This window comes from Apteryx rowi, unplaced genomic scaffold (genome assembly GCF_003343035.1).
Source record: "Apteryx rowi isolate R43461 unplaced genomic scaffold, aptRow1 scaffold_79, whole genome shotgun sequence".
Lineage (NCBI taxonomy): Eukaryota > Metazoa > Chordata > Aves > Apterygiformes > Apterygidae > Apteryx > Apteryx rowi.
The window spans coordinates 1,418,435-1,442,616 of record NW_020451082.1 but is presented as its reverse complement, the minus strand read 5'-3'; the positions used below and the strand labels follow the sequence as shown (position 1 = coordinate 1,442,616).

At 35.7% G+C, this 24,182-nt stretch overlaps 1 protein-coding gene across 1 annotated transcript in view; it reads left to right on the top strand.

Moving 5' to 3' along the window:
* Nucleotides 1-24,182, top strand: part of USH2A (usherin) — a 408,708-nt gene that overhangs the window by 75,182 nt on the left and 309,344 nt on the right. The window contains exons 13-19 of the mRNA XM_026088840.1: nucleotides 2,764-2,947; nucleotides 8,102-8,265; nucleotides 12,462-12,620; nucleotides 15,758-16,252; nucleotides 18,634-18,906; nucleotides 20,397-20,554; nucleotides 21,875-22,019. Of these exons, the coding sequence (XP_025944625.1) occupies nucleotides 2,764-2,947; nucleotides 8,102-8,265; nucleotides 12,462-12,620; nucleotides 15,758-16,252; nucleotides 18,634-18,906; nucleotides 20,397-20,554; nucleotides 21,875-22,019 (1,578 nt within the window). The remainder of the gene's footprint in view (nucleotides 1-2,763; nucleotides 2,948-8,101; nucleotides 8,266-12,461; nucleotides 12,621-15,757; nucleotides 16,253-18,633; nucleotides 18,907-20,396; nucleotides 20,555-21,874; nucleotides 22,020-24,182) is intronic.

Here is a 24,182-nt window from a genome sequence, read left to right as displayed (position 1 = left end):
GCATCAACAGTTGTTTCTTGTTCTTTCCTGCCAAAGTCTAGGTGGTGGAAGTAAATAATAGTAATAGTTCTGACCACCAGTATGGATTTTTAACACGAGGCCTCTTCTCTTCTTGTCTACATTAATAATGTTAGTTAATTCTTTTTATAAACTATTTGGGGGAAAGGCTCTCTCCCATTTTCCCCTGTCCCTCACTTTTACTTTTTTTTAATCTTGACTTTTACTTACAACTTTTTAAAGATATTTTTTAAATATTGTAGTAGCATCATGAAACTTAACCTAATTAAACTTCTAGAGCATTTGTAAAAGATTATTTTATCAAAACACATTGTGCCAAATCCGTTCTGCTCTACAGTGGTTTAGCTGTTACGATGTTAGGAGACCTGGAAGCTGGTTAACATTAAGATATAGATACTAATTATGCATTTTTCTGCTGTGGCAAAAACAACAGGTGCCATAGTGATCAATTCAGCTCAGCTGAAACTGATTTCTCTACTAGAGATGTGCTTATTTATCCACTATAGTCTTTTCTAACACATTAGTTTTATGCTAAATTTCTGAAAGAAGAGAGTCTCTGTTAGCACGAGTGTTTATCATTCACTGCACGCTATAAACTTGGTACTGGAGAAGTGCTCTGACCTTCTGCAGGAGTCTAGGCTTAAACTTGTTTCCTATCTTCTCGTTATGTTCTTTGAGTGGAGTTGTTCATTGTGCTCAGGAGTGACATTGCCGGGAAATGGTCTCCTCTGTTTGTGCACAGGATGGTCACTGTACTGCGCAGGCAACTGCAGTATGAGATAATACATGCTGCCTCACTAATAACTTCAAGCTATTCAGTCTCTTTGGTGGCTCCATTCTGGGCCTCTCTGKAATAAAGTGCCAACAGCATGGTTATTTTATGATGTGAATGTATGTTAACTGGAGACTGATATCACTTCACTGTCCACTTGAGATTTATCTCGCTGAGGACCAGAGGCTAAACTTGAACAAAGATTTGAGCAGTAAAATTCTAATGTTTTCAATTTGTTTAGTTCTTCCGCTATTTGGATATGAGCTCACTGTGCAACAGTACTGTGAAGACAGACAATACTACCCTAGGGGTGTGTATATATAAGGCTATCTCTTGTAAGACAAAATAAATAACAAGGCCTTGGGCAAGATGGCATGTTACAGTGCAGTTTGGGGCTTTTTATTATAAAGCAGGACATGAGAAAATTATTGGACTGATAAAAAGATTCAGTAACTGAGAACATGGCTAAGAAAAAAGCTGATGGAAATTGAGAAAGAGGGAATGTGTCCAAGAAGTCTGTCAAAATACTGCATATGTGTTTGAGTAAAGACAGACATTTTGCTTAAGTTGTGCAGTAAGGAATAATGACAGCCAGCTGATGAGATAGAAACACCTAACTAATGGCCCTATCTTAGGACTGATGTTCAGAGATAGGTATTTGTTGTTGACAAGTGTCAGTTAATATTGCGTCACCATCATCATTTGAATAACTCAAACACATCATTGCATTTTTACTAACTGTACCACCCAGAAAAAAGACCAGAGCAATTTGTGTGAAAAACTTCATGAAATGTCCATGAATGGTCTGGTAAAAAATACAAAATAATGTTAGAAAACATTATGCAATTATATTGCTTAGTGGTATTCCCTTACTTGAATTGTCTTGTGGCCTGGTGTATAGAAAAAAAATTTGTAAGAATGGAATAAGTTGGTAGATAGGTAGCAAAATAGATTATACCAGTGGTACAGTGTCACTAAAAAGAACTGTGCTTAAAATGTCTTTTGTTTGGAATTTCAGGCGAGGCAGTGAATAATGGGTAATTTTTTCAATGCTTCAATTAGAGGTGAATAAACTGTGTCTACCTGTGTTTATCAATAACTGGGTTAAAGACTTGCATAGATAAAGATTGCTTAAGAGGGGAAAAGGATGAAAGATAGTATAGCAGAAATATACCAAATATACTGCAGGGAAGGTAAACCGAATGCTCAGGTTGATAATTTGTAATAATACAAGAACAGAAGGATGGGGTTCAGAATGACAGCTTTTTAATAGCAGACAAGTTACTTTTTTCAACAGTTTGTTAGCTTCTGTGAATGTACTGGTGTAGGATACAAATTATAGGCTCAGTAGAGTAAAATGTAAGTATTTATATAGACCTGGGAATGCTCACCAAATGTAGGTTTTCTTAAGAAACAGCCTTATGTTTCATGACTTAAGTCAGCCACTAGGTAAGAAAGGTTAAGAGGGAACTTTCCTAAGAAAATACATGCATTTCTTGCATTTGTTGGCAGCTTTTTAATACTGGCTGTTGTCAGAGATGAGGTCCTGGACTAGACAGGACAAATGTTTGTTCTTGCATAGTATTTTTTATGTTCCTATGGCTTGTGGTGCATTCGTTAATGGCTCTCATGTCCTTGGGTTTTTACTTTCCCCACAGACACAGTACTGTAGTTCTCCTATTTTGCATTTGCTCTGTCTAAAACAAAGTCTGAAGAGAGAGAGTAAAGAATCGGAGCTGGCAAGTGGAGGATGAATAATAGCTTTACCAAGTGCCAATTAAAAGATTCAGAAGCCCTGCCCTGCAAGGGGACTGTATGGCTTTATCTGAGTTGGTGTGTGCGTGTATTACCTAACCTTTGGCTCCATTGTTTCGTCCCAGATTGTACACAAGTTAATAACAGTCTTTGTTGAGCTCACTTCTTTTGCATTTTTCTTGTATTGTCTATTCTTAAAATCACTTTCTTTTTTCTAGGTTTTTATTTTTCTCCATCCAGTGTCACTGGCTGTCTGCCATGTCTGTGCCACATAGTTGGTTCAGTGAATCAGGTTTGTGATAAACTTACTGGCCAATGTATTTGCCGAGATGCGTCTGTAACAGGACGAACATGTGAGCATTGTAGAGAGCTTTATTTTGGATTTGACTCTGTCACAGGGAGGTGAGTGTTTCCTTTTTACAGGTAATTTATAACCTCCTCGTTACATTTTTCTCATGTTAGCAAATTCTAAGGTTTCAGTGAGAATAAAAAGATGTAATCTGTTTACATTAATCCTTCCCTTCAATTCATGTGTGCACTCTCAGATTTACATATGATGTGTTATACAGCCCCTTGTGCTCACATGTACTGGAGTAAGTAGACATTTTGCCACTGATTTAAGTAGAAGCAACACGAAAGCTATACACAGTGTGTCTAATGTTGTAGGTATTTGATATTGCTTCACTACAATTCCTCTTTGTCCTCAGTAAGATGCTGGTTTCTGAGATACCGATCATTAATGATTAAAGTATATATTTTGAATGATATGTTGTAAATGTAGTGTGCTTTTCTTATAAACAGTTGATGCTTTTGAAAAATTTCAGAGCAAAAGACATTTTAATGGAAAATAAAGCAAAAAATTGCAGATATTCCTGCCTTTACAAACTTGTTTTAGCAACAGCAGTAGAAATACTCACAGCACCTTTCCTCTTAAAAGTCTGTTTTCCTGAAGGAGTGTATTCTTCACCTGTACTTAATTATGTGCAACAAGGTAAATTCTTTATCTAACATAGCCTAGGTCTTTATATGCACTAAAATTATATAGATATATTCCCTGGAATATAATGGGTAAAATATATCTGTAGGTGGTGCATTGTTATTCTGACTATTGCTCTATTTTTCTCTTCCAGCATCTTTTCTTGCTAATCCTCACAATCTCAATTTCCTTCTAAAGGTTGTTCAGTAAGATTGCACAGCTCTAATACTATCGTATTTTGATACAGACTGATGGTGGAAAAGTATTTTCAAGTTTAGTATTTTTGCCTTTTAAAAAAACAGGCTTAAACAAAATCTGTACAACGTTCTTTCCACTGTGCTCCTTTCCCCCAGGTAGTGTAGGGTAGACACGCTTTTAGGCAGTGATTTTCTGTGTCTTCTTGCATTTACTTGACATTATTCTGCAGATTTTTCACTTTATGTTACTGTCATTCATTAGGAGATTTTTAAAATTATTTTTTTAGTGTTGTGGGCCACAGAGGCATCTGCTAATGGCCATAAAGTAATCTGTAGGAATAAGGACTTCCTATTTTCACTTCCTGTCACTTCTAATGGTAAAGGATAAAATCTGTGTAATATTAAAGTTCCCTTTTAAATACATCTTCCTTGTTTTTAGTAATTTTTAAAAATTATTTGGAATGGATTTTTCTTTTCCATTTAAGCAGGCAATGGAAAAGTTTAAGTCACTGTTAAGCAACATCTCTCCTGCACTAGACAGTAGGCTCCAACTACTTTCATCTTCAGCTGTCCTCTGAGATTCAAAATATAGAATATCTAGAATTATCTAGATCCAAAGCATTGGCTCGTCTTGTTGTAAAGATAGGAAGTTTTTACAGTTTTGGAAATTGAATCAAAGTTGGCTTTATGCCTTAATATTGCCTAATCCTCATGACAGTATTGAAGACTGCTATGATAGTACATTAAGCAACATGATTAACTAGTGTTGCATATGCTTGGCTTCCTTCTAGTTAGCATCTACTTGGGCAATGTACCTCTGTTCCTCAGGCAGAAACATTTATCCACTGAAAATGGTAATACAGGACTTTATTTATTAATCTGTTTTAATTCATTCTTTTTAACTGTTAAAATCTTCTTTAAAAAAAGAAAAAAGTATTTTTTTTCTTTGTAAAGAAACCATCCTTGCATCTTTTAAGTAATCTGGGGTTACAGAATAAAACAGAGTAGGAGCCCTCTGTAGTAGCAAAGACATACCCGTCTTAACTTTTGGTTCTTTTCTGCTAAGACTTGGTATTGCTATCATGACATACAGAGACTGCGAGTCTTTGAAATCCTGCTGGTCTTAGAGGAGAGTGTGTGTGTGTGTGTGTGTGTTGATTAATTTTGTGAGGTTTGTAAGATCAAACTGGAACTCTGTATTTTTTAATGCATTCCAGTTTATAAAGCAGGAAAATTTCCTCAGCTGTTAAGGAATTTGAGATTCTGGGAATTTCCACTAGTCTGAACAGATCTCGAGCGGCTGTGGGCATTGGTACATATCTGAGATGCCTTACCTCTGTATTGTTTACTATAATGAACTGGTCAATGAACATCACAAATTGTTTATCTATATATATATATCTTGACAGATTACTGTTTATGAAATCCATTTAGCAAGTGAGGTTTTCCCATAAGGATGAAAAATGAAGATTTTAAACAGATTGCTGGAGAGGCTCTAACTGCACCTAGAGAGTCAATGTAATAAAGGTTTCTCTATATTAATATTACAAAAACCATTTATCCTCACAAAATCAATATTGCAATTCATCTTGGTCTGGCATTTCTCTTTCCATGTTTTAGAAGTCCGTTTTCTTTGATTATATATAATTCTGTTTTAATAAAGCTCAAATATATTTGACTTAGAGTATCTTGATGAAGTAGCATTTAACAGGAACACTGAAAATACAATTAAAAATTTCAAAGAATTATTTCTTTGAAATCCTCAATTGATTTTAGAGCACGGAAAAGTATGATCTGTGCATAAAAATAAAGCCAGTTCTAATGTTCTGCAGTTAAAGAAAGTAATGAATGTGTCTTTGTGATCTTGCAAATACATGTGAATAACACTATGGAATTGAATAGGATGACTTTTATGCTGTTATTTGCAGGATCAGGACCTATATCAGTATAGAAGGAGGTAGGGTGTCTACACTTTTCCTAGAAGAAAATACAACTTTTCCAAGCAAAAACAATCCCCATCCTGTCAGACTCTGAAAACTATTACTGTGAATGTACATGTATGTAAAATGAGTTTGATTATCTCATGTGTGAATGATAATGCAAACTGGAATGCTCAGGGGACCCTTATTCATAAGAGGTACAGTAATAAACAGGGAATAGTAAGAGAAGGTGTCTCTTACTGTTTGTGTTTTGAGACACATGTTTAAAAAAAAAAAAAAAGCCGCAAACTATACATACTCAGTATCATCATGTAATGAAATTATGAAATAATAAAATATTGCATGGCTGAGCAAATAATTCTATCTTCTTTTTTTTCTCTAACTAAACCATTTTTTTCAGTCATGATATTTAAACAGTCTAAACAAAACCTCTATTTGAAGGGGGATTTGGATGCACTGCCTACAGATGAAAAGACTTAATACAGTTTGAAAAAAATTGCCCTTTTCTCTCGACTATAAAAGAGAGCAAACTACAGTATAGTGGTTTCCAAGAGAGAATGTATTTTATTTGTTCCCAAAGGGATATTAGTCCATAAAACAAATTTGCAGCTTATTTTGCAGCTTTAGCTTTTATCAGCCTTTTTAAGGGTGTTGAATGATTACCCAGGAGATCACACAGCAAGAGTTGCCATGGAGTGAAGGAACTCTAATAAAGAGAGCTCTGTGATGGGCAGAAAATATATGTGAAGAGTTTTCTTAAACATGTTTAAAAATCTGTCACATTTAATGTCTATTTCACTGATTATTGACCTGAATTTTAGTGGCTTAATGTGAAAACACTTTCCACCCTCTCCTCCTCTCCCCTCCCATCTCTCTTGTTTTTAAAAGCCAGTACCTAAAACACAAGTAAACTCACCTTTATTTCTGCCTTCATATAGGTAGAAAGAGATAGAAAAAGGTGGTTATGATGACTGGAAAAATGGGGAGCTAACTTAACTAAAGGTACTGTCACCTATTTCCTTGGGCCTGGTGAAACTGGCCAGGGGAAATTCGGCCAACTATAAATCAGCAACTCTAGAGCAGTCTTTGGCTTAGCAGAGCAGAGGGGGCATGGTATGATGTCTCTCCCTTGGACTCTTCTAGTGTCCTTCTGCCACTTCATCATCTTGGGCCCTGGCACCTGGGGTACTTTAAGCTTCCCTCTAGGCTGCTGTTGCTGATGCCTGAGACAGGAACTTGTGCAGCTTAGGGCAAGGAGAATGAGTGCACACTGCACAGTCCCAAATTCCTCCCAGTCCATGATTTTTCAAAACTCCTTAAGTCTTCAGCAAATAAAAGATGGTGAAATTAGAATCTAAAGTATACTATTTTATTTGCCATTGTTAACTATTTCTGTTATGACTAATGATGATGGACTGTATTACAATAGGTGATATGCTACTGCCCAATAATGTTGTGCTTGCAATAAGAGAAAAATTACTCAGCTTCTAAGATTTTGCAAGTCTTTGAATACTTGCATAATCAGACATCAGTATTCATGTTATAAATGAGTGTCAATGGGAAGATAATATATCAACTGAAAAGCAAGTTGATCATGAGAGTTTCCACATGCAAAATCCAAAGCATAAATTAATACAGTAACAGTGTTCCACTGATGCCAGAGATCTGCACAGTGGAAATGTGACATTTGTATGATACTGATGCTTTAAATTTTTTTAATTAAATTATTATTTTACTTTACATGTTTAATTAAATATTCTTTTTAATTTTTTTCAATTTTGATATCAGGCAGTAAAGAAAATGTACTATCCATTATAGTATTTATTTTTCTGCCATTGTGTTTCTTTTCCCTATTTTAAGTTGAGATTTTTCTCCCTTTTTCTGTTTCTATGTTTTTTTTTTTTTCTCCTGTATTTGCAGTATGTTATTTTTTGCAGCTTCCATTTGCCTTTGTGGACAAGAAATTACTAACTGATTATTTTTTTCAAAAAAGCCTAGTTTCCTTCAAGTTGGAATGTTTTTTGCAGGCAGCTTTGAAGCTGGTTGCACCTGTATCATTCTGAACTCTACAGTTGTGCAATAAAGGTTGTGTGAGTAAGCGCTGCAGGACTGAGTTCATAATGTGGTTATTACCAAACGTTATGTATTTTTTATATAGATCAGTATATGCAACAGAAAAAGCTCTGTTAATTCTAAGCAGTTTTATACAAATTAGTGTGTTATTCTGGTATTGAGATTTTAATGTTTGTTTCAATAATAGGCACCTTCTTTTTAAGTTTTTTTTTTATAAGGCTAATATTTAGATTTTCTACTGTGTCTCAGGCTACTGAACTGTTTATGATTTTTTAATTATGTAAGACAAGAGAATCTACTAAAAACCCTACTGTGCTTAACTGAAGTGTTAATGTGTTTTGATCACTTCTTGATTTGGTTTTGTTTATAGATGTCAGCATTGTAATTGTCATCCTGCAGGAGCCATTAGTGGGACTTGTCATCTTGTTACTGGACAGTGTGTTTGTAAACAATTTGTAACTGGCTTGAAATGTGACAACTGTGTTCCCAATGCTAGTAATTTGGATGTCCACAACCTATTTGGCTGCAGTAAAAGTAAGTGGATGTTTGGTCTTAAAAGCATGTCTTTCAAATTAATGCTTTTTATTGATTTAGTGACTATTAGATTAGTTTTACAATAGAAAAAGTTTTTGGGCTTTTTTTGTCCCCCCCCCCGTCCCCCCCGTCCCCGTCCGCCCCGTCCCCATATTTATTGGAAAGTTTTTCCTTTAAAAAAAGAAGAAAAAAAAAACCTTCAAGGAAGTTTTTCATTATAAGTATCTCAGAAGTGTTTTCTAGAAAGATGTACAGAATGCTTTGTATCATTCACCCAGCTTACATTGATGAATCTAATGCAGGGGAGAAATAACAGCCCAAAGTTCCCTTGCACTTCCCACCACTTTCTTTGCAGTGACCAATGCAGAGTTCACTTTTTAGTTACATGAACACGATAGTATTGGTACAGCTCGGAGCTTAACTCTTTCCTGCCCTCATGTTGAAAACCTTGTGATTAACTTGAAATTTGGTCCGCAGTGCAGTGTAGCTCTGTCTCCTCATGGAACTTTTTCACTCAATTTGGGAAAATATGCAATGTAGTTGTAACAGATCTTCATGAGTCAGCATGTGTGAGGGCGGGCTAATGCTATGCTGAATATCAGATCAGGAACTGAAATGAATTGTGTTGCAGTGGAACGTCTGCACTTCTGCCCTGGCAGTGAGTCTAGGCAGGAAGGGAAACAGCCTTTGTTTATGTCATAATTAGTTAAAATTAATGTTCAGATTTGCTCACCAGTCCATAGTCCCTGTGCTGGCAAGAAATTTTAAAGGAGAGGAAAAATGTTATATGTAGAGAGAAAATTACGTTTTTAAGGTGTCTTCAGTTCTGTTTTCAGAAATGGGCTTTGAGGACATTCATAGTGTACAGTGCCAGGCTGTGTTGGTAGCACCTGAGCTAGTTCTGGACAAGTTGTTGTGTTACATTTACATGACACATCATAGTGCTGTACAAAGATAAGGGCCCAGTCTGAGAAGCAGTATAGTCAGTTAATGAGGTACCCTGCAGACACTAACTGGTCATCTCTCTGAGTGGGTCTAATTAATAATGACCAGACCTGGTACTACTGTGAGAGTTAGCTCAGTTAACTATGTACAGTGCAACCTTCTACAGTGTTAGACATTCCCAAGTAATTTCTGAACTATGTTTTTGGATCCTCCTTCTGCAGAATATTTATCTAAGTATTCTGCGTAGGCATTTATATCACATTCATCATTGTGGTATATGTGTGTTATAGATTTGCAAGCAGAAACATACATACATGAAGAGTACATTTATGAGGACAGACAGATCTCACTTTGATTCCAGTTTGTATTTCTATTGTAAATTAGTTTAAATTTAAAATAATATGCATTGCAGAATGCACAGTACTATAAATGGGATGGAATGAAGAGACTGATTTGTTTTCAGAGGTGATTTTTCTCAAAGTTAAGAGTGTTTAGATACAGTTTTATTTTGCTTTTCACTGTACTCTTCTGTAGAGCACATCATAGTATCTATTCATTGTGCAGATAGTTGATTGGCTTGTTGTGTCTTTAAAAAATGTAGGGTGTTTCAACTGAATGTATAATAATAATAATACATGGCACTTTTATGATGCTCTTCATCTTCAAAGTGCTTTACAAACATAAACCAACCTACTTATTTATGTTGGGATATACATTTGATAAAGGTCAATGGCAATTCAACTATAAAATTGATTAATAATAACATGGCATAGATAAATAATATCATAGATTTTAGTTAGAAAATGTAAGAACAGCTCAGGCAGTATTCTAAATGACAAACGGAGTCCTCTTCTGGACATAAATGATATAGCAATTGCAATCTTTTAGTTTTTCAWATCAAAATGTCTTAACTTGTTGCACAGATATGGAGCTTTGCCTAGCTTTGATGTTTGGTTTAATTCCTGCCTTTGCTATTTGTGATTATTTTCATTGTAACACAGTATTATGTTGACACATATTATTACTTGTTGAAAATCTTTGCCAAAAGAAGCAAATGTAAGTTGCTATCATTGTCCAAATAAAATTTCTTAAGAAAAAGACCTTTTTTCAATTTTTCTGCCCAGCAACATTTTAGATGCTGCATAAAAAATCAGAAATACAATACTTTGCTTACACATCTGAACTGTAAAATGACATACAAGTGGGAGCAACATGCAATAGCATGAGACTGAGAGTGGAGAATGAAGGATTATTTCAATAAGTTCATTTGGTTGCTCAGGTTGCATGTCTTGTAAGCATGTATTTTATGGATGGACACATTCAAAAGTGCCAAAGGGATTTAGGAGCACATATTTCCTTTGATTCTCAAATTTTTCTCTTACAGATACTTTAGCGTGTATTCACTTCTTACTCAGCTGAACTCCAGAACTCTAGATTGGCAGCAAAATCTTGTCTGCTTTCTAATGAGATGATGATTGCGTGTGCTCAATCCAATGGACTCTAGAAATATCTCCTCCTATTTCTTGGCTGAGAGATTGCAGTAGGACCAGAGCTTTTCTTTATCTTGTTCTATTTAGTGATCTTCAACTAGCATTTTAGGTATATGTTAAAAACCCATGAGTAGTGAGACTCACTGATACTGACAGAATTCTCTGCCTGTGTCACTTGTGAGGCTGGAAGTCCTCCTCTTGCTTTTCTGTCCTCAGATTCACTCTTCGCTTACCTCCTACTAGTTCAGCTGAACAGATCTGCATAATTATCTTTTGGTGAATTGCATATAGTAAGCAAATCTGCACATGATGATGATGACTATAGTTTATAAATAGAAGGAGAAAAATTAATGAAAAGACGCATGTTTCTAATGTTGACATTTTCCTATACTGCTGAATATAAGGGGGAAAAGCTTGCTGCATGGTTCTGGATCCAGTTTTGATAGCTTACTCTATATGTTGATTTCTCTACTGCCTCAGCTAGTCTCATTCCCAGAGCAAAATGGTTTCTTCTATATCYGCACCCCCTTGTTTTTTCTAAAACCTTGTCAGGTTTCAGAGTGTGATCAAACAGTATAAAAGGCCTTATCTGTCATGCGATGTTTAGTGGAAGTGTAGGATTGCTCACTCCAGAGTGCCTCAGTGGAAGCAGAAAGGATTGGAAAAGAGAGTAGGGAAATGGCAAGGGTGCCTTTGAGTCAACCTATTTATTAGCTGCCAAAAAGGACCATTTTCTTCTGTGTTACTGCACGGTATACTGAGGGTGACAGAGAAATGCTTTCCTGAGTAATAATAGGCTGGCTGGAGGTTTCACAGCACAGTAGGGTATCATGCTCTGGCTTGAATAATAACATAAGTATATGTGTGTGCACATATGTGTTTATGTATGTGTGTATATCTATGCATATAAAATTTATTTTCTGAATAATAGCCCCTGTCTCGGAAAGCACCGTGATCATACACTTGAATTACAAAAGGGACATAGGAGTAACTTTGACTACTCTTTCTAATAGTGTGAGACTTTTGGCTAGTGAAATTCAGAATTGTTTTTTCACTTTACTGATACCAACATAATTAAGTAGCAAGTTCCCCAAAATTATAGTAGAGCACTATTTTCATGAATAAGAACAGAATCTCAAGCTGATCTGTTAAAAAGTTAGATGCCTCACTCTCACAGATTTAAATTCCAGTGAAAAAAATGGAAGTGAGTTGTCTAAATAACCTTCAAAATTTGGCCCTTTTTGTTTTTTATGTACTTAATTAAATAGGTTCATTATAACATTGTGGTAATATTTGTAGTTAGCTTGTGGACTTTGTATTTCTATTCTATGAGAGGAAGATATGCAGCACCTGGCATAAGGTAAAATAAAAATAATCCTCTCAAAACAGAAATGATGACTGAACCACAGACTTCAACAATGTGACCAGATAAACATGTTCCATTTTTACAGAGTTCTTGAAATACATAAAAAAGGAAAAAGAAAAAAAGATTTTTTTTGAAAACTGAAGTACACTTGTTTTAGTTTTGTGGGGGTGGGTATTAAATTTGTTTTATGTTCTTGGATAAAAAGCTTTGTTGAAGAGCATTTGCATGGATCAGTTTAGTTTATTAATGTCTGGCCTTGGTGACCATGTGTTTACTTGAAAGTGTTTCTTTGAAGAAAAACCACCTTTTCCTTTCCAATTTTATTTAAATTTATTTGTGTGATTATTGATTACTTTTATTTTTAAATGCTCTCTTTGCGTATGTGTGTGTTTTAGCTCCATTCCAACAACCTCCTCCTACAGGAGAAGTTCTCAATTCTTCTGTTATCAGTCTCCGATGGAGTTCCCCTGACTCTCCAAATTCTAACAGACTTACTTACCAGTTATATAGGGATGAGACTGAAATTTATACAGCTGAAGACTACTATCCTTATAGTAAGTATTTATGAGAAGATGACATCAAAGTTTTTGTATGTGTTTGTGTGTGTCCATATGTATATGTACATATGTATATCATTTATTAATTATTTCTGCTTTCTGTCATTTTTGTTCTCTGAGATTTTGAATACGTTATTCCATTTTCCTTTAGTGGACTATTGTTCTTATTACTTTTATTTGAAAGAAATGAGCACCTCAGACTAAAACCGTGTAATCGGAATCACCCCAAATGGCTAATTTTTTTACTTTTGATTTTGAAGCACTTTGAAGAATTGACTTTCTGAAAACATTTCTTGCAAATATACATATGCTTCAAAACCAAAAAGGTGCAATGCTAAAATCCCTGATAAAGAATTACAGGAAATAGAAGAGACCATACAGTGTTTAAAACTCCTTTTATCATCCTCCCAATCTTAAACTGTTAACAGATTAGGAAAGCTTTTTGTGGTCTGTAACTTTTAGCACCTTTTGTAGGCTATCAGTGTAGCTCCTGATTTGCCTTTTGCAGCACCACTTCTCTCATGGTGAGGCTTGCGAAGGGATGCTCAGAAGGCAGTCCTCAAGGGTTCAGGATTCTGTCCTGGCTGGAAAGGCCGTTTTGTGTTACTATTGATCCTCTTATAACTGAAAAGGAGCTGAATTTGGATGCTGTTTTTTATATATATACTGCACACAACTGTTTTTAAGAAAACAGGTGTGGTTAACTAAGCTTTGATTTCTATTCTAAGTTTCTTTAGTTTGCTGCATTTTCAGAGCAATGCAGCATTAATATTTTGTAGAAAATAAGTCTTTCCGAGTATTGGTATGTACTCTGGAGAAAAAAATTATCGACTTATTCAGGGGAAGGACAGATGCTTTGGTTTGCCTAATATTTTAATGTTCTGGAGCAAGCTGCTGTGTTTCAATATTTCTTGCAACTGATTACAATGCGTGGCTGATGCTGTGTATTTGGACACTCTTCAGTACATGTTGCGAAGAACTGTATGCAACCCATATATGCCTGGGATTAAGTGACTGTGAGAAGAGGAAGAAACATGACAGCCAAGTTTGGAGAACTAATGGAAAATATTCCAATTCCTTAAATTGCTTTAAAAGCCTAAATTTAGTAAAAATATGAGGTCATTTCAAAAGTAAAGCTAATATATTTTGTTTTCATAAATTTATGCTCTGTAATGTACTTGAAAGTGTGCATTGTTGAAGATGTTATGTCATGGCTGTACTTACAGAGTAAAAACTAAAAAATTCTGAATGTATACTAGCTGGGTAATCAGACATCAGCATATTTATACTTAACAAACCATTATTTTGTAAAAACGTAGATTTGGTTTAAAAAAGACATTTTTGACATTTTCTGGCAATTGTCCTAATTAATGATGTGAAAATCATCTGCTGAATGGTATTTGAATACTGAGAACAATTTGTTACTGCTGGCAGAACTCTGTTTTATTTTGACACTATTCCACTTATTACTTTGTTTGCAGTATAGTGCAGAATCTGTAACACTCATGAAATGCCACATGAGCGCAACTTGATGAATACTGATCTTATGACTAAATGAGAGTTAGAAACATTGAACTTTCTAAGGAAAATTAAGAATAATCTCCTCAGTTGGCCTGATGATCTGGCTGATAGTATTGCAGAATATCCAATTAAATTAATGTTTTGCTAACTGTGCTCTCAGAAGCCAGAAACTCAGGAGATACCAGTTTTGAGGATAAAATGAAATATTTGCTCTAAAATGTAAGAAATTCCCCACAAAGTTGCTTGTGATTCTAACTAACTCCAAATCATATTGGTTCTAATTATTTATATAGGTAATTAAATAGATGGTGGGGTTATTTTCCAGGGGAACATAGAACCCTCTACTTTTTGGTTCTATCCAATTTTGTCTAGCTTATATTCCTTTTGAAATAAAGTTTCCATCTGGTGATCAGTTGTTCATCTGCACTGAATGAACTTGCTGGTTGCAATCCAAGTTCTAGTAATGCACATTGCTATCACAATAACCACTACTACAGCAGGGACAGCCATTTTGGAATCTTGCCGAAACAGCAAGGTTTCAAAGGCATGAAGATTAGACTACCCAGTCTTCTTATCACTGGACTCCAGCAACAAGTATGTGATCATTGTAGGTAGTTGAAATGCTGTAAGCAATTATTGGGCTGACGCTGCTGCTTTTGTGCTACAATGTCAAGGTTTGGATATCTAGCAATACTAATAATCTTGTGGTCCTCTTCTCCAGGTTGCACTCGGAACTGGCTTGCCAGTGCAGATGCACAGAGAGGACATAGAAATACCTGTTTTGCAAAAGTTGAAGAATATCCATGATCTCACACATAATATATTATTCACTGTCTACTATCTCTTATGACAAAACCATGTATGGTATTACGGTTGTATATATACACATATTGTACCATGGCTGGACACAGACTGAGGTGTATAGCTGCTTCTGGGATAAACCCTGGAGGTCTTCTTGGTCCTGTTGTTAAAAAGCTGCCTAGAGTTAATGAAAATTGGAGGCTGAGGAAAGTAAATACAGTCTTTGGGATATACCTTTTCAGTAATTATTTGCAATTATATTTCATTCTTCATTCAAGGTCAAGTGCTTTACAAATGAACCATCAAGTACTATTTTAGAACCAAGGAAGTGAAAGCACAGAAAGGTGAAATATATGGCCTTACACTATAAAATGAATCAAAAACAAAGGTGTGAAAATTCACAGAATGTCTGGCTTTCTAAAGCAGCTTTGCTAATATTGACGATGATTTACAATTGAAATAATTATTTCCAAGCAAAGGATGAATCATAAGATAATTGTGTTAATCCTATTCATGATTAAAGCAGGAATTGGTAAAAATTCAGTGGAAGAAATATTTCTGTAGTGACACCAATGTCCAGTGGAAGAAAATAGAGGGAAAACAGGATGCTTATTTCCCCATTCAAAAAAAACCTCAAACCAAATACTGAAAAGTTATGGTGCAAGTTACAGTCAGTGATCTCAGGAAGAAGAGGATGCAAGCAGGCATAAATATCTTATGCCTTGGAGTTAGGACTGGAAAGATTTTATTTTTAAGTGTGCAGATTAAGATTTTTGTGTGTATTAAATTTTTTTTTCACCTGTTTGTTTTAGGTGTTCAGACCTTCACTGATACCACTTTATCTCCATATACCTTCTATTCCTATTACCTCCAAGCCAGCAATGTTCATGGTTTTACTAGAAGTGACTCAGTGACATACAGAACAAAATCTGGGATACCTACAGGAAGCTTTCATTTAAATCCAGTCTTTCCTGTTAGTCACCATTCTGCTTTGCTTTACTGGACAATCCCTTCAAATGACTCTGGGCCCATAGAGAAATATGTTTTGACATGTACTGGTTTGGTTGATCTTCAACCTTGTGGCCAGTATGAAGGTTTAGAAACCTCAGCAATTATTTGGAATCTCATTCCATTTACAAAATATGTTTTTTCTGTGGAAGCATGTACCAGTGGAGGCTGCTTAAAGAGCCAGCCAGTAACAGTAATTACTGCACAAGCTCCTCCAGAAGGGTTACAACCACCTGTTATAGATATCATCAGCTCTACAGAACTGGCTGTGAAATGGTCACCACCTGAGAAACCAAACGGTAGGACATACGATATTTACTTTCTTAAATTAAAGATTATGCAAAGAAAAAGCAGTATTTTCTCAAATCTGGTTAGAATATCCTTATCCATGAGACATGAACAGTGAATAAAGTAAGGCAGCACCTGCATTCGCCTGACACCACTAAACATACCATCAGAATCTGTATTTTGTTCTTTTGGAGTCCAGAACTGCAGCTGAGTGTGATGGGACCAGAATTTAGCCGTTAGTGGCATCTGCTGCAACAAAAAATCACATCTATAATTAAACATTTACAGTAAAGTTAATTTCTTCCTAATTTGCCAGATCACCTAGTTCAGACAGATGTGGTGATATGGCTGTACAAAGAATAAATAAGTAGGTAACAATTATGAAAGAAATCTGAAAATTAACAGAGAAGTCTGTTTTTAAAACCATCCGTCATGTGTAGTAACTAATTCTATTACCAGCATAACTTTGTTAGGGATTAGGCCGTTGCCAAGAGTTGCTGGTCTAACTTGCCTAATAATATTTTAGGTTTTTGAGTCTGAGAACACAGCTGTTGTAAGATGCTTTTGTGATGCCACGGATTTTGCTGGTAGACACTTTATCTTTTAATATACATGCAGTTGAGCTTTGTGAACTTGCAGTTACACAAATATTTGTGCATGCTAAAACAAGCATTTTTATCTGTTCACAGAATGAGCATCTGTGTATGGGGGAGCTCACCTCTGTGAAAATCTTATTTGCTTAATATTGCCAGATTAGACTTAAGAATGCCCCCACAAGAATGTGTCTATATGTTTAGGGGTGGCCTACAGTGTAGGTCATGAAACTTGCTCTTAGTACTTGTCCCTCAACCCGTAGCATATACTCTTCATAGTTTGATTGGTGGCTGTATCTGCCTGATCCGTCTACATATGGGGGTCAGTAAAATCAACCTCAGCCATTAGATTCTGTTTTTACTTTCCCCAACAGCTGAAAGTGGAAGGAGGACTGATTATCCTTCTTCCAAATTGGTACCTGTGGCACGTAGACCTCTGTTTGCTATTGTGTAGGTAGCAGCTGCTGAAAATGGATCTTTTCAGAAGCACAGAGGTGTAAGGGAACACTCGCAGCAAAGTGAAAGTGTGATTCTGGCATGGGTAGAAATGGTTCAGTATAACAAGTGCAAATAACAGGGAAAGCTGGAAAAATAAGACAGAGGTTTCATCTTGGGCTAGCAACTAGAGAACATATCTTAGATGTGCAGAGGATGTTGACTCTAGTTTGCCCTATACTGGAAACTGTTCCATTATGCTTTTTTTGCTTTGGAACCTGTGCTAACTAGCTGAAAATTAGCATGGATTTGTCCACCCAGATTACCGACAGGTTTTCATTTTGATGTGCCAAAGAGCTAGTGTCATGGTTGTATTGCTTTCTAAAATTTAAAAAGATGTATTATATTGAGTATATGCTTTGTTTTAACTCACTGGTATAAAATGTTATCCTTCTCTCCAATGATGGCAGTGAATAACAAAGTACCAACATAGTTTAATTATCTTTAGGTAATCTTTAGGTTAAAATAGCCATTATTAGAGGTAATTGACAGCACAGGCAGTTTTAAGCAACGCTCTTGTATTTCCTTTGATGTCTGGTCAGATATCCTCGTCTTCCCAGAAGACAAGGGGAGATGCCCTTTCTCGAAAGCCACCTCTGCAGTTCTGTGCATGAGCACAGCCCCAGATACTTACACTATATGATAATTAACCATCTCTTGGTTTTGTAATGTCTCTCTCCTTTTTCATTTGGGAAATCTGCAGTCAGCTCTTTTACACTGTGATCCTGGAGCTAGACTGCTTCCACAGTCCTACCTAGGTCATGTATCCCTTCATACCACAATAGTGAGGTTATTTTTTCTGAAGTGGCGAGACCTTCCTGCCTATGTAGTAGGTTTATCTGATGGAAAACACATATGCACACGCACACCCCTCCTATCCAGTAGTCTGTTCTAAAAGGTCAGCAGTTAACTGTTGCTCAAATAATGTCCTATCCACTATGCAAAACAAAAATAAAACATCCCTTTGAAAATCAGAGGCCTGAAGTCATTTCCAGTAACATTTGGTCAGAACTTTAGTGTATCTCCTTCAAGTAAAGATAGCAAAACTCATGGAGTAAATTTGCAAAATGTTAGCAAACCCTGAAATTTTGTGGAGGGGAAAATAAAGAATGTAATCCAAAAAAAAGCATAGGTGAATATTTGGATAAAAATAGCAGAAAGAAAAAAACCTTCTTATATGCTATATTTTCCATGTTTGTTCATTGTTTGATTGTTAGGACTTTAAATGTATTAGCACTGATATTTTAGTAGAACTCTAGGAATAGTTTTAATACACTCATTTGTCTGGCTTGCATTTTGTCTAGGTATAGTTATAAGATATGAACTTTACATGAGAGAAAAATTAAAATCAGATGGGAACTTTCTTCCTCCTGAAATTCGTATTTTCCAAAGCAGTGGATGGCTCAGTCCTCAACCAGTTTTGGAGTCTGCTAATGAGAATGCCTTGGCTCCACCTCAGACCAGTATCACAGTCACTGATCTTGAACCATTCACAGAATATGAATTTTATGTGCTAGCAGTAAACATGGCGGGTAGCATATCTTCAGACTGGGTATCAGGACGCACAGGAGAGGCAAGTAAGTATTGGTTTGAATTTGTTCACTAAAAATTAAACAAACTGGAATGCTTTTTTAAAGGTTTGTTCAATAAGATTTATTCAGCAATGATTCAAATAGGGACGCATTTTTTCTCATTTTTAACTAATTAAAAAAGAAAACAAGTCAGAGTCTCTCAGAACTTAGCATGTGATGGGAAAAAATTTCTTCACCAATAAAATCATGTTGTTGAAAAAAGAAGCTCTGCCACTTGAACCAAAGTTTCAAAACTAAAAGACTGCAAAATCTACCAGGCACCTTTTGAATTCCCCACTATTTCCCCAATTTTATTTATATATTCTTTAAACAGAGAAGGCATGAGAAAAGATTGTTTTCATCACAAATCTGTAATCAGTTGGTATGATTTAGGAATTTGGTCCAAGAACGTATGTATGTGCTGGAAGGGGATTCAAGTGAGTTTTCCTGAATTGAGGCTTTGATTATTTAGAAATTTTTTTGAAGATCTTGATGGTCACCTTTTCAGGTGCATAGCACTTAAAACTATTTATATGCTTGTATAGAAGCCAAGTATCATAATATGAACTATTTCTTTCAGAAGTTTAATCAGTTCACAACAGTTCTTATGACCCAATTTTAATAAGTGCTTGCCATTTGACACATTATTCTGAAATAATGGATATTTATTTAAATCCTTATATTAGAAATCTAATGTTTTAAGCTGATAAAGCCTGTGATTTGCGATTAAGCATCTCCGTTACATCACTGGTACTTTTGTTTACTGATAGCTTGAAAATCATGTCCTCAGTCATTTGTTCCTGAAAAACAGCAGGCTAAACTAATTCCCCTTTCAAAATGAGTCTCTGTGCATATCTATTCTTAAATACTCTATGTTATAAAAGTGTTAAATTGTCTTTGGGAAGAGGTCCATTAGTGTGGTTGTTTGTATGTAACAGAAGTGCTATGGGTTGGTGTGCTATTATTACAGAGTAATCAGGTGGGGATTTAACTGCAGTGCAAACAATCCTTTTACAGGTTGAGCTCTGGAAGACAAGGGAACTGTTTTGTAAGAAGTGAGAGACATGTTAATTTCTAACTGGCCCAGCAAACAAGATTGCTTTTAAGATGCTGAAGTATTGAACACTTTTGCTTTTATTGTTTTTTCCCAGGTTGCCTGATGTTTTTCTTCAAGACCTTTTCATTTATGTGTACTTCCTACCTGCTACAGGGTTCAGAACTTTAGTGCTGATTAGCAGTACTTTGAAGGCATAGGCAGAGCCTTAATCAGCATTCGTGGCCAGGGTGGGAGACAGGAGAATGATGGGTGAGTGAGGTACTTTTCACGTAGGATCAAAATAACGTGAAAATTCCAGTTACACCTGAAAAGTTGGTTGAAAAGGAATTGGACCTGAAACGTCCGTAAAAGAGATGTTGTTTTACAAATACAGTAAGAAAGCTTGCATGACACGTTGCTCATTTATTTTATGAATGTTACTGTATTAATTTGATTTCAGCCCCAGTATTCATGCCAGCTCCATCAGTATTCCCTCTTTCACCATATTCCCTCAATGTGTCTTGGGAAAAACCTGAAGATAATTTGGCAAGAGGAGAAGTGTTGGGATACAGCATTAGTTTGATGACTGAACAAAAATTCTTGCCACCATTTTCCCAGGTATTATTGTTGCAATATGATTTTGCTAACTGATAGTAGGAAAATTGATAAAGTCTGGTGTCCTTCTTGACTCCATTACATCCTGATGAAATTATTTGCCTAATTGCTGTACATCCTCTGACCTTTTTCACCTGTCAGTTTGTCATTTTCTTGATTGTGCTCTAATGTTGTACGTTGTTTTTAGGTTTTAAGCGATATTCCTGAAATTGCTTGTTTTCAGTGGTGGGTAAGATTCAAAAGCAGGAGGGGTCAGATTAAGCAGCATCGTTTAAATTGCCTTGATCTTTGTGTGGTCTGATTCTGTATTGCTGCAATATTTGTTGATATGTGTAAAGTCATGTTGTTTTGTAGGAATCTCTGCCTTCATTAAAAAAAACAAACAAAAAAACCCCACCCCCCTCTAGCTTCCTGGATAATAGACAAGTCTTTGAAAACTTAACATAAAGAAAACCAATTTTATAAAGTCTAAATATGTGATTTTTAAAATGCTATTTTAATTTTTGAATGACTGAATTTTGCAAACAAATACCATGGCAGTAATAGTGAGCTGAAAGCTTAGGAACGAGCAAAGAAACATCACCTGAGTGTGGGAGTGGATCAGGTGCTCTGACATTGTATTTCTCAGTTCAGAACTAACTTAGACTTTTAATGGTATCACAGATAGACCTCAGTTTGTTTGTCTATAAAATGGGGATAATATTTCTTACCTACCTCCTAGGGCTGTTGTAACAATACATAATTGTTTGTAAATTGCTTCTGGCCACAGGCTTGTGAGTTTTTTCATCTAAATAAACATCTGATAAAGAATTTATCTAAAATATAACATCTTATTCAGTTTCCCCTGTCTCCAACTGATAGCTTAAAATAATATTAAAGTAAAGCAGATTCATATGCCTCTAGGTATTAGCTATTCCCATCCATCGTAATGCCTGCTCATCAAGTGACTCATTCAGTGATGRTCAGATTTCATCACTTAGTGGTGTCATCTGGGCTCTAGCTTCTTCTGTTCTGCACTTCTGTTTGTAGTGAGAACTGTACCACCACCAGTGTTACAAGGCAATAACATTGTTTCCTCATTTATCCACTCAGGAACTGGGTTATTACCTCATAAAACAAGGTGATGGGAAGTATTATCATTTAAATCCTACCTTACTGAGATTCTCCAAAGTAATCCTCTCCCTCAGTAGGTCTTGGCAAGCTTTTCCATGTCTAAATGAAGGAATCTGCAAATTCAGAAACAAAATGTTAGTGAACATAACATTTTCATTCCTATGAATTGATGACGTTAACCAACTATCATCTAATCTGTTTGCCTTGCAGGTTTTGCATATAGCTGAGGCTCATGAGCTGTCCTACGTAGTGACAGAATTAAAACCGTACAAGCTGTACAACTTCACTATTACTCTCTGCAATCAAATTGGTTGCGTAACCAGTGAGCCGGGCACGGGACAAACCTTGACAGCTGGTAAGGAAACAATCTGTATCAAAGTGCAAAGTTGACACACAGTTTACTAATGAATACCATTATAGATGATCATAGTTTGATGCACAGTGACAGGGATAGGTGTTGTATTAATACAAAGTGACTCGCTTAATTATTATTTGCTTACATTGACAGAATAAAAACAAAACAAAATTTTTGCAATGCAGGTTTAAGGTATGTTGCTATGGCAATAGGATTTGTGTACTGCACTCTCAGTTGCATGTTATGTTTATTTTTTTGCTCCTGTTTGTTTAAACTGTAATTGTACATAAATGTGGCCGAGCCCTTTCATTCATGTATGCTGCTAAGTTTTTTGTTGTTCTTGATTTTTTTTTTTTTTTAGTGTATGTGTAACATTTGCACAACAGGGCATGCAAAGTGTATGTACTATGCAATGTCTTGCTTAACACGAATGATGAGTTGCATGTTTTTTGTATTTAAACTCTAACTTTCTTAAGGAAACAATGCTTAACAAACTGCATTTATGTGTCTATGCACCTTAATAATTTTTCAGGATTTGAGATCATTTCAACCACATTTTTCAGGGGTTTCAAAGATACTAGCTTTCTACAAATGTGGGGAAAAATAAGCATCAGTATAGAACAGAAATGGAGAAAGCCTGTATTTACATTGGTGGAAAGACCGGCATGAATTCACTTCTTAGAGGATCAAAAGGGTTTAGAGAGAGAAATTGTTAGGAAAATTGGCTTCACAAATCTTTTTATTCCTGGAACACGGTAGTCAGTATGACTGTTTAATACTATAAGTATAAGCTCAAAATCCGTACTGTGTGGCATATTGGTGGTCACCTGCAGAGACCTGGCCGCTTAATGTTGCAGTTTCCTTTTGTATAGGCATTTAAAACACAGTATTACTTTCACAGTATTAGCATTTTCAGTTAAGCAGATAATTAACCAGATAATTTTGTCTCCCAAAGGAAAAAATCTGAAAACTTCTGCCTAATCAACATGTTTTTCTTGGCTCTCTGGACCATATCTGAGTTGCCTGAATTCTGTCAAAGCCCCTCTGCTTAAGCAATGAAGGGATATAGGAGCTTTCAGACAGGGAATAAGGAATGGCCCAGAGCCAGTAAACAGGAAGCTTTATGTATATGAACTGAAGTGGAATTTAGGCTGTTGGGATATTACCCTTAGTGTGCTGTTTTGTTGTCTATCTACTTATTTAATTGCCTTTCCATTTGATCTCAAGTGGAGGATATATGATTTGTTTCTTTTCTTGCCGTAGAGTCCTTATGTTTCAGTGGACAAAGATTGTTCTGTTAGTCTTCTCTCTTTCTGAATTGCTGATTTTCGTTTTCAGTTTGTTTCTTTGTGCTGCAACCTCTTAAAGGTTCAAGCTGGCTGCTAAAGAGTTTCCTGCTTGTATGAGCATGACTTTATTCCATACCACACAGCCATGTAAGGAACAGAATTCCAGTCTGTGCTGATAACCATGGAAACAAGTATGGCCTAAGACATCTTATTAGCACAAATGATCCAAGTTTGCATTTATATATTTATTAAGAGGTTGAGAAACAATAGCTTAGTTACACTTGACAGCTTGTTTATGACCATCTCCTCCCTGGTAGTATTAATACTTAGAGACCTATCATATTAAAGAAGACAGGAGAATACAAAATAGAATAACAGACATATCCAGATTTATTAGATGTTTTGCGGTGTAGCCTTTTTTTGTTTACCAGTTCTAGGCCTTGAAGCTAAAGGTTCTGTAGTGTTTTTTTTTCATGTTTTTAAAGCATGTTAATGCAGTATCTTAAATTTTGACAAACTGAAGAATAAAACAGTTAGATTTTACATGATATTTTGTCTTTCATCATTCATATTTTTCATTTCTGGAGAAAATTTTTAAGAGTCTCCATCCAGAGTTTTTCTGTGTATGTTCCATTTTGGGAATATTATTTTTTGTAAAATGGTATTTTAAAAGCAAATGTAAAAGAAATACTACTCATGTGTTTACTGTTAAATCAGAGCAAATTCAGCCTTAGAACAAAGTAAGTTAGGAGAAGCCACTCCTGCCATTTATAAAAATAGATGATCAAATCTTAGTCCATTAATATCCTTTTGTGTTACTGAAAGGTGCAAAAGAAAATTAAAATTGCCTTTCTAGGATTGCTGAGGAATTCTG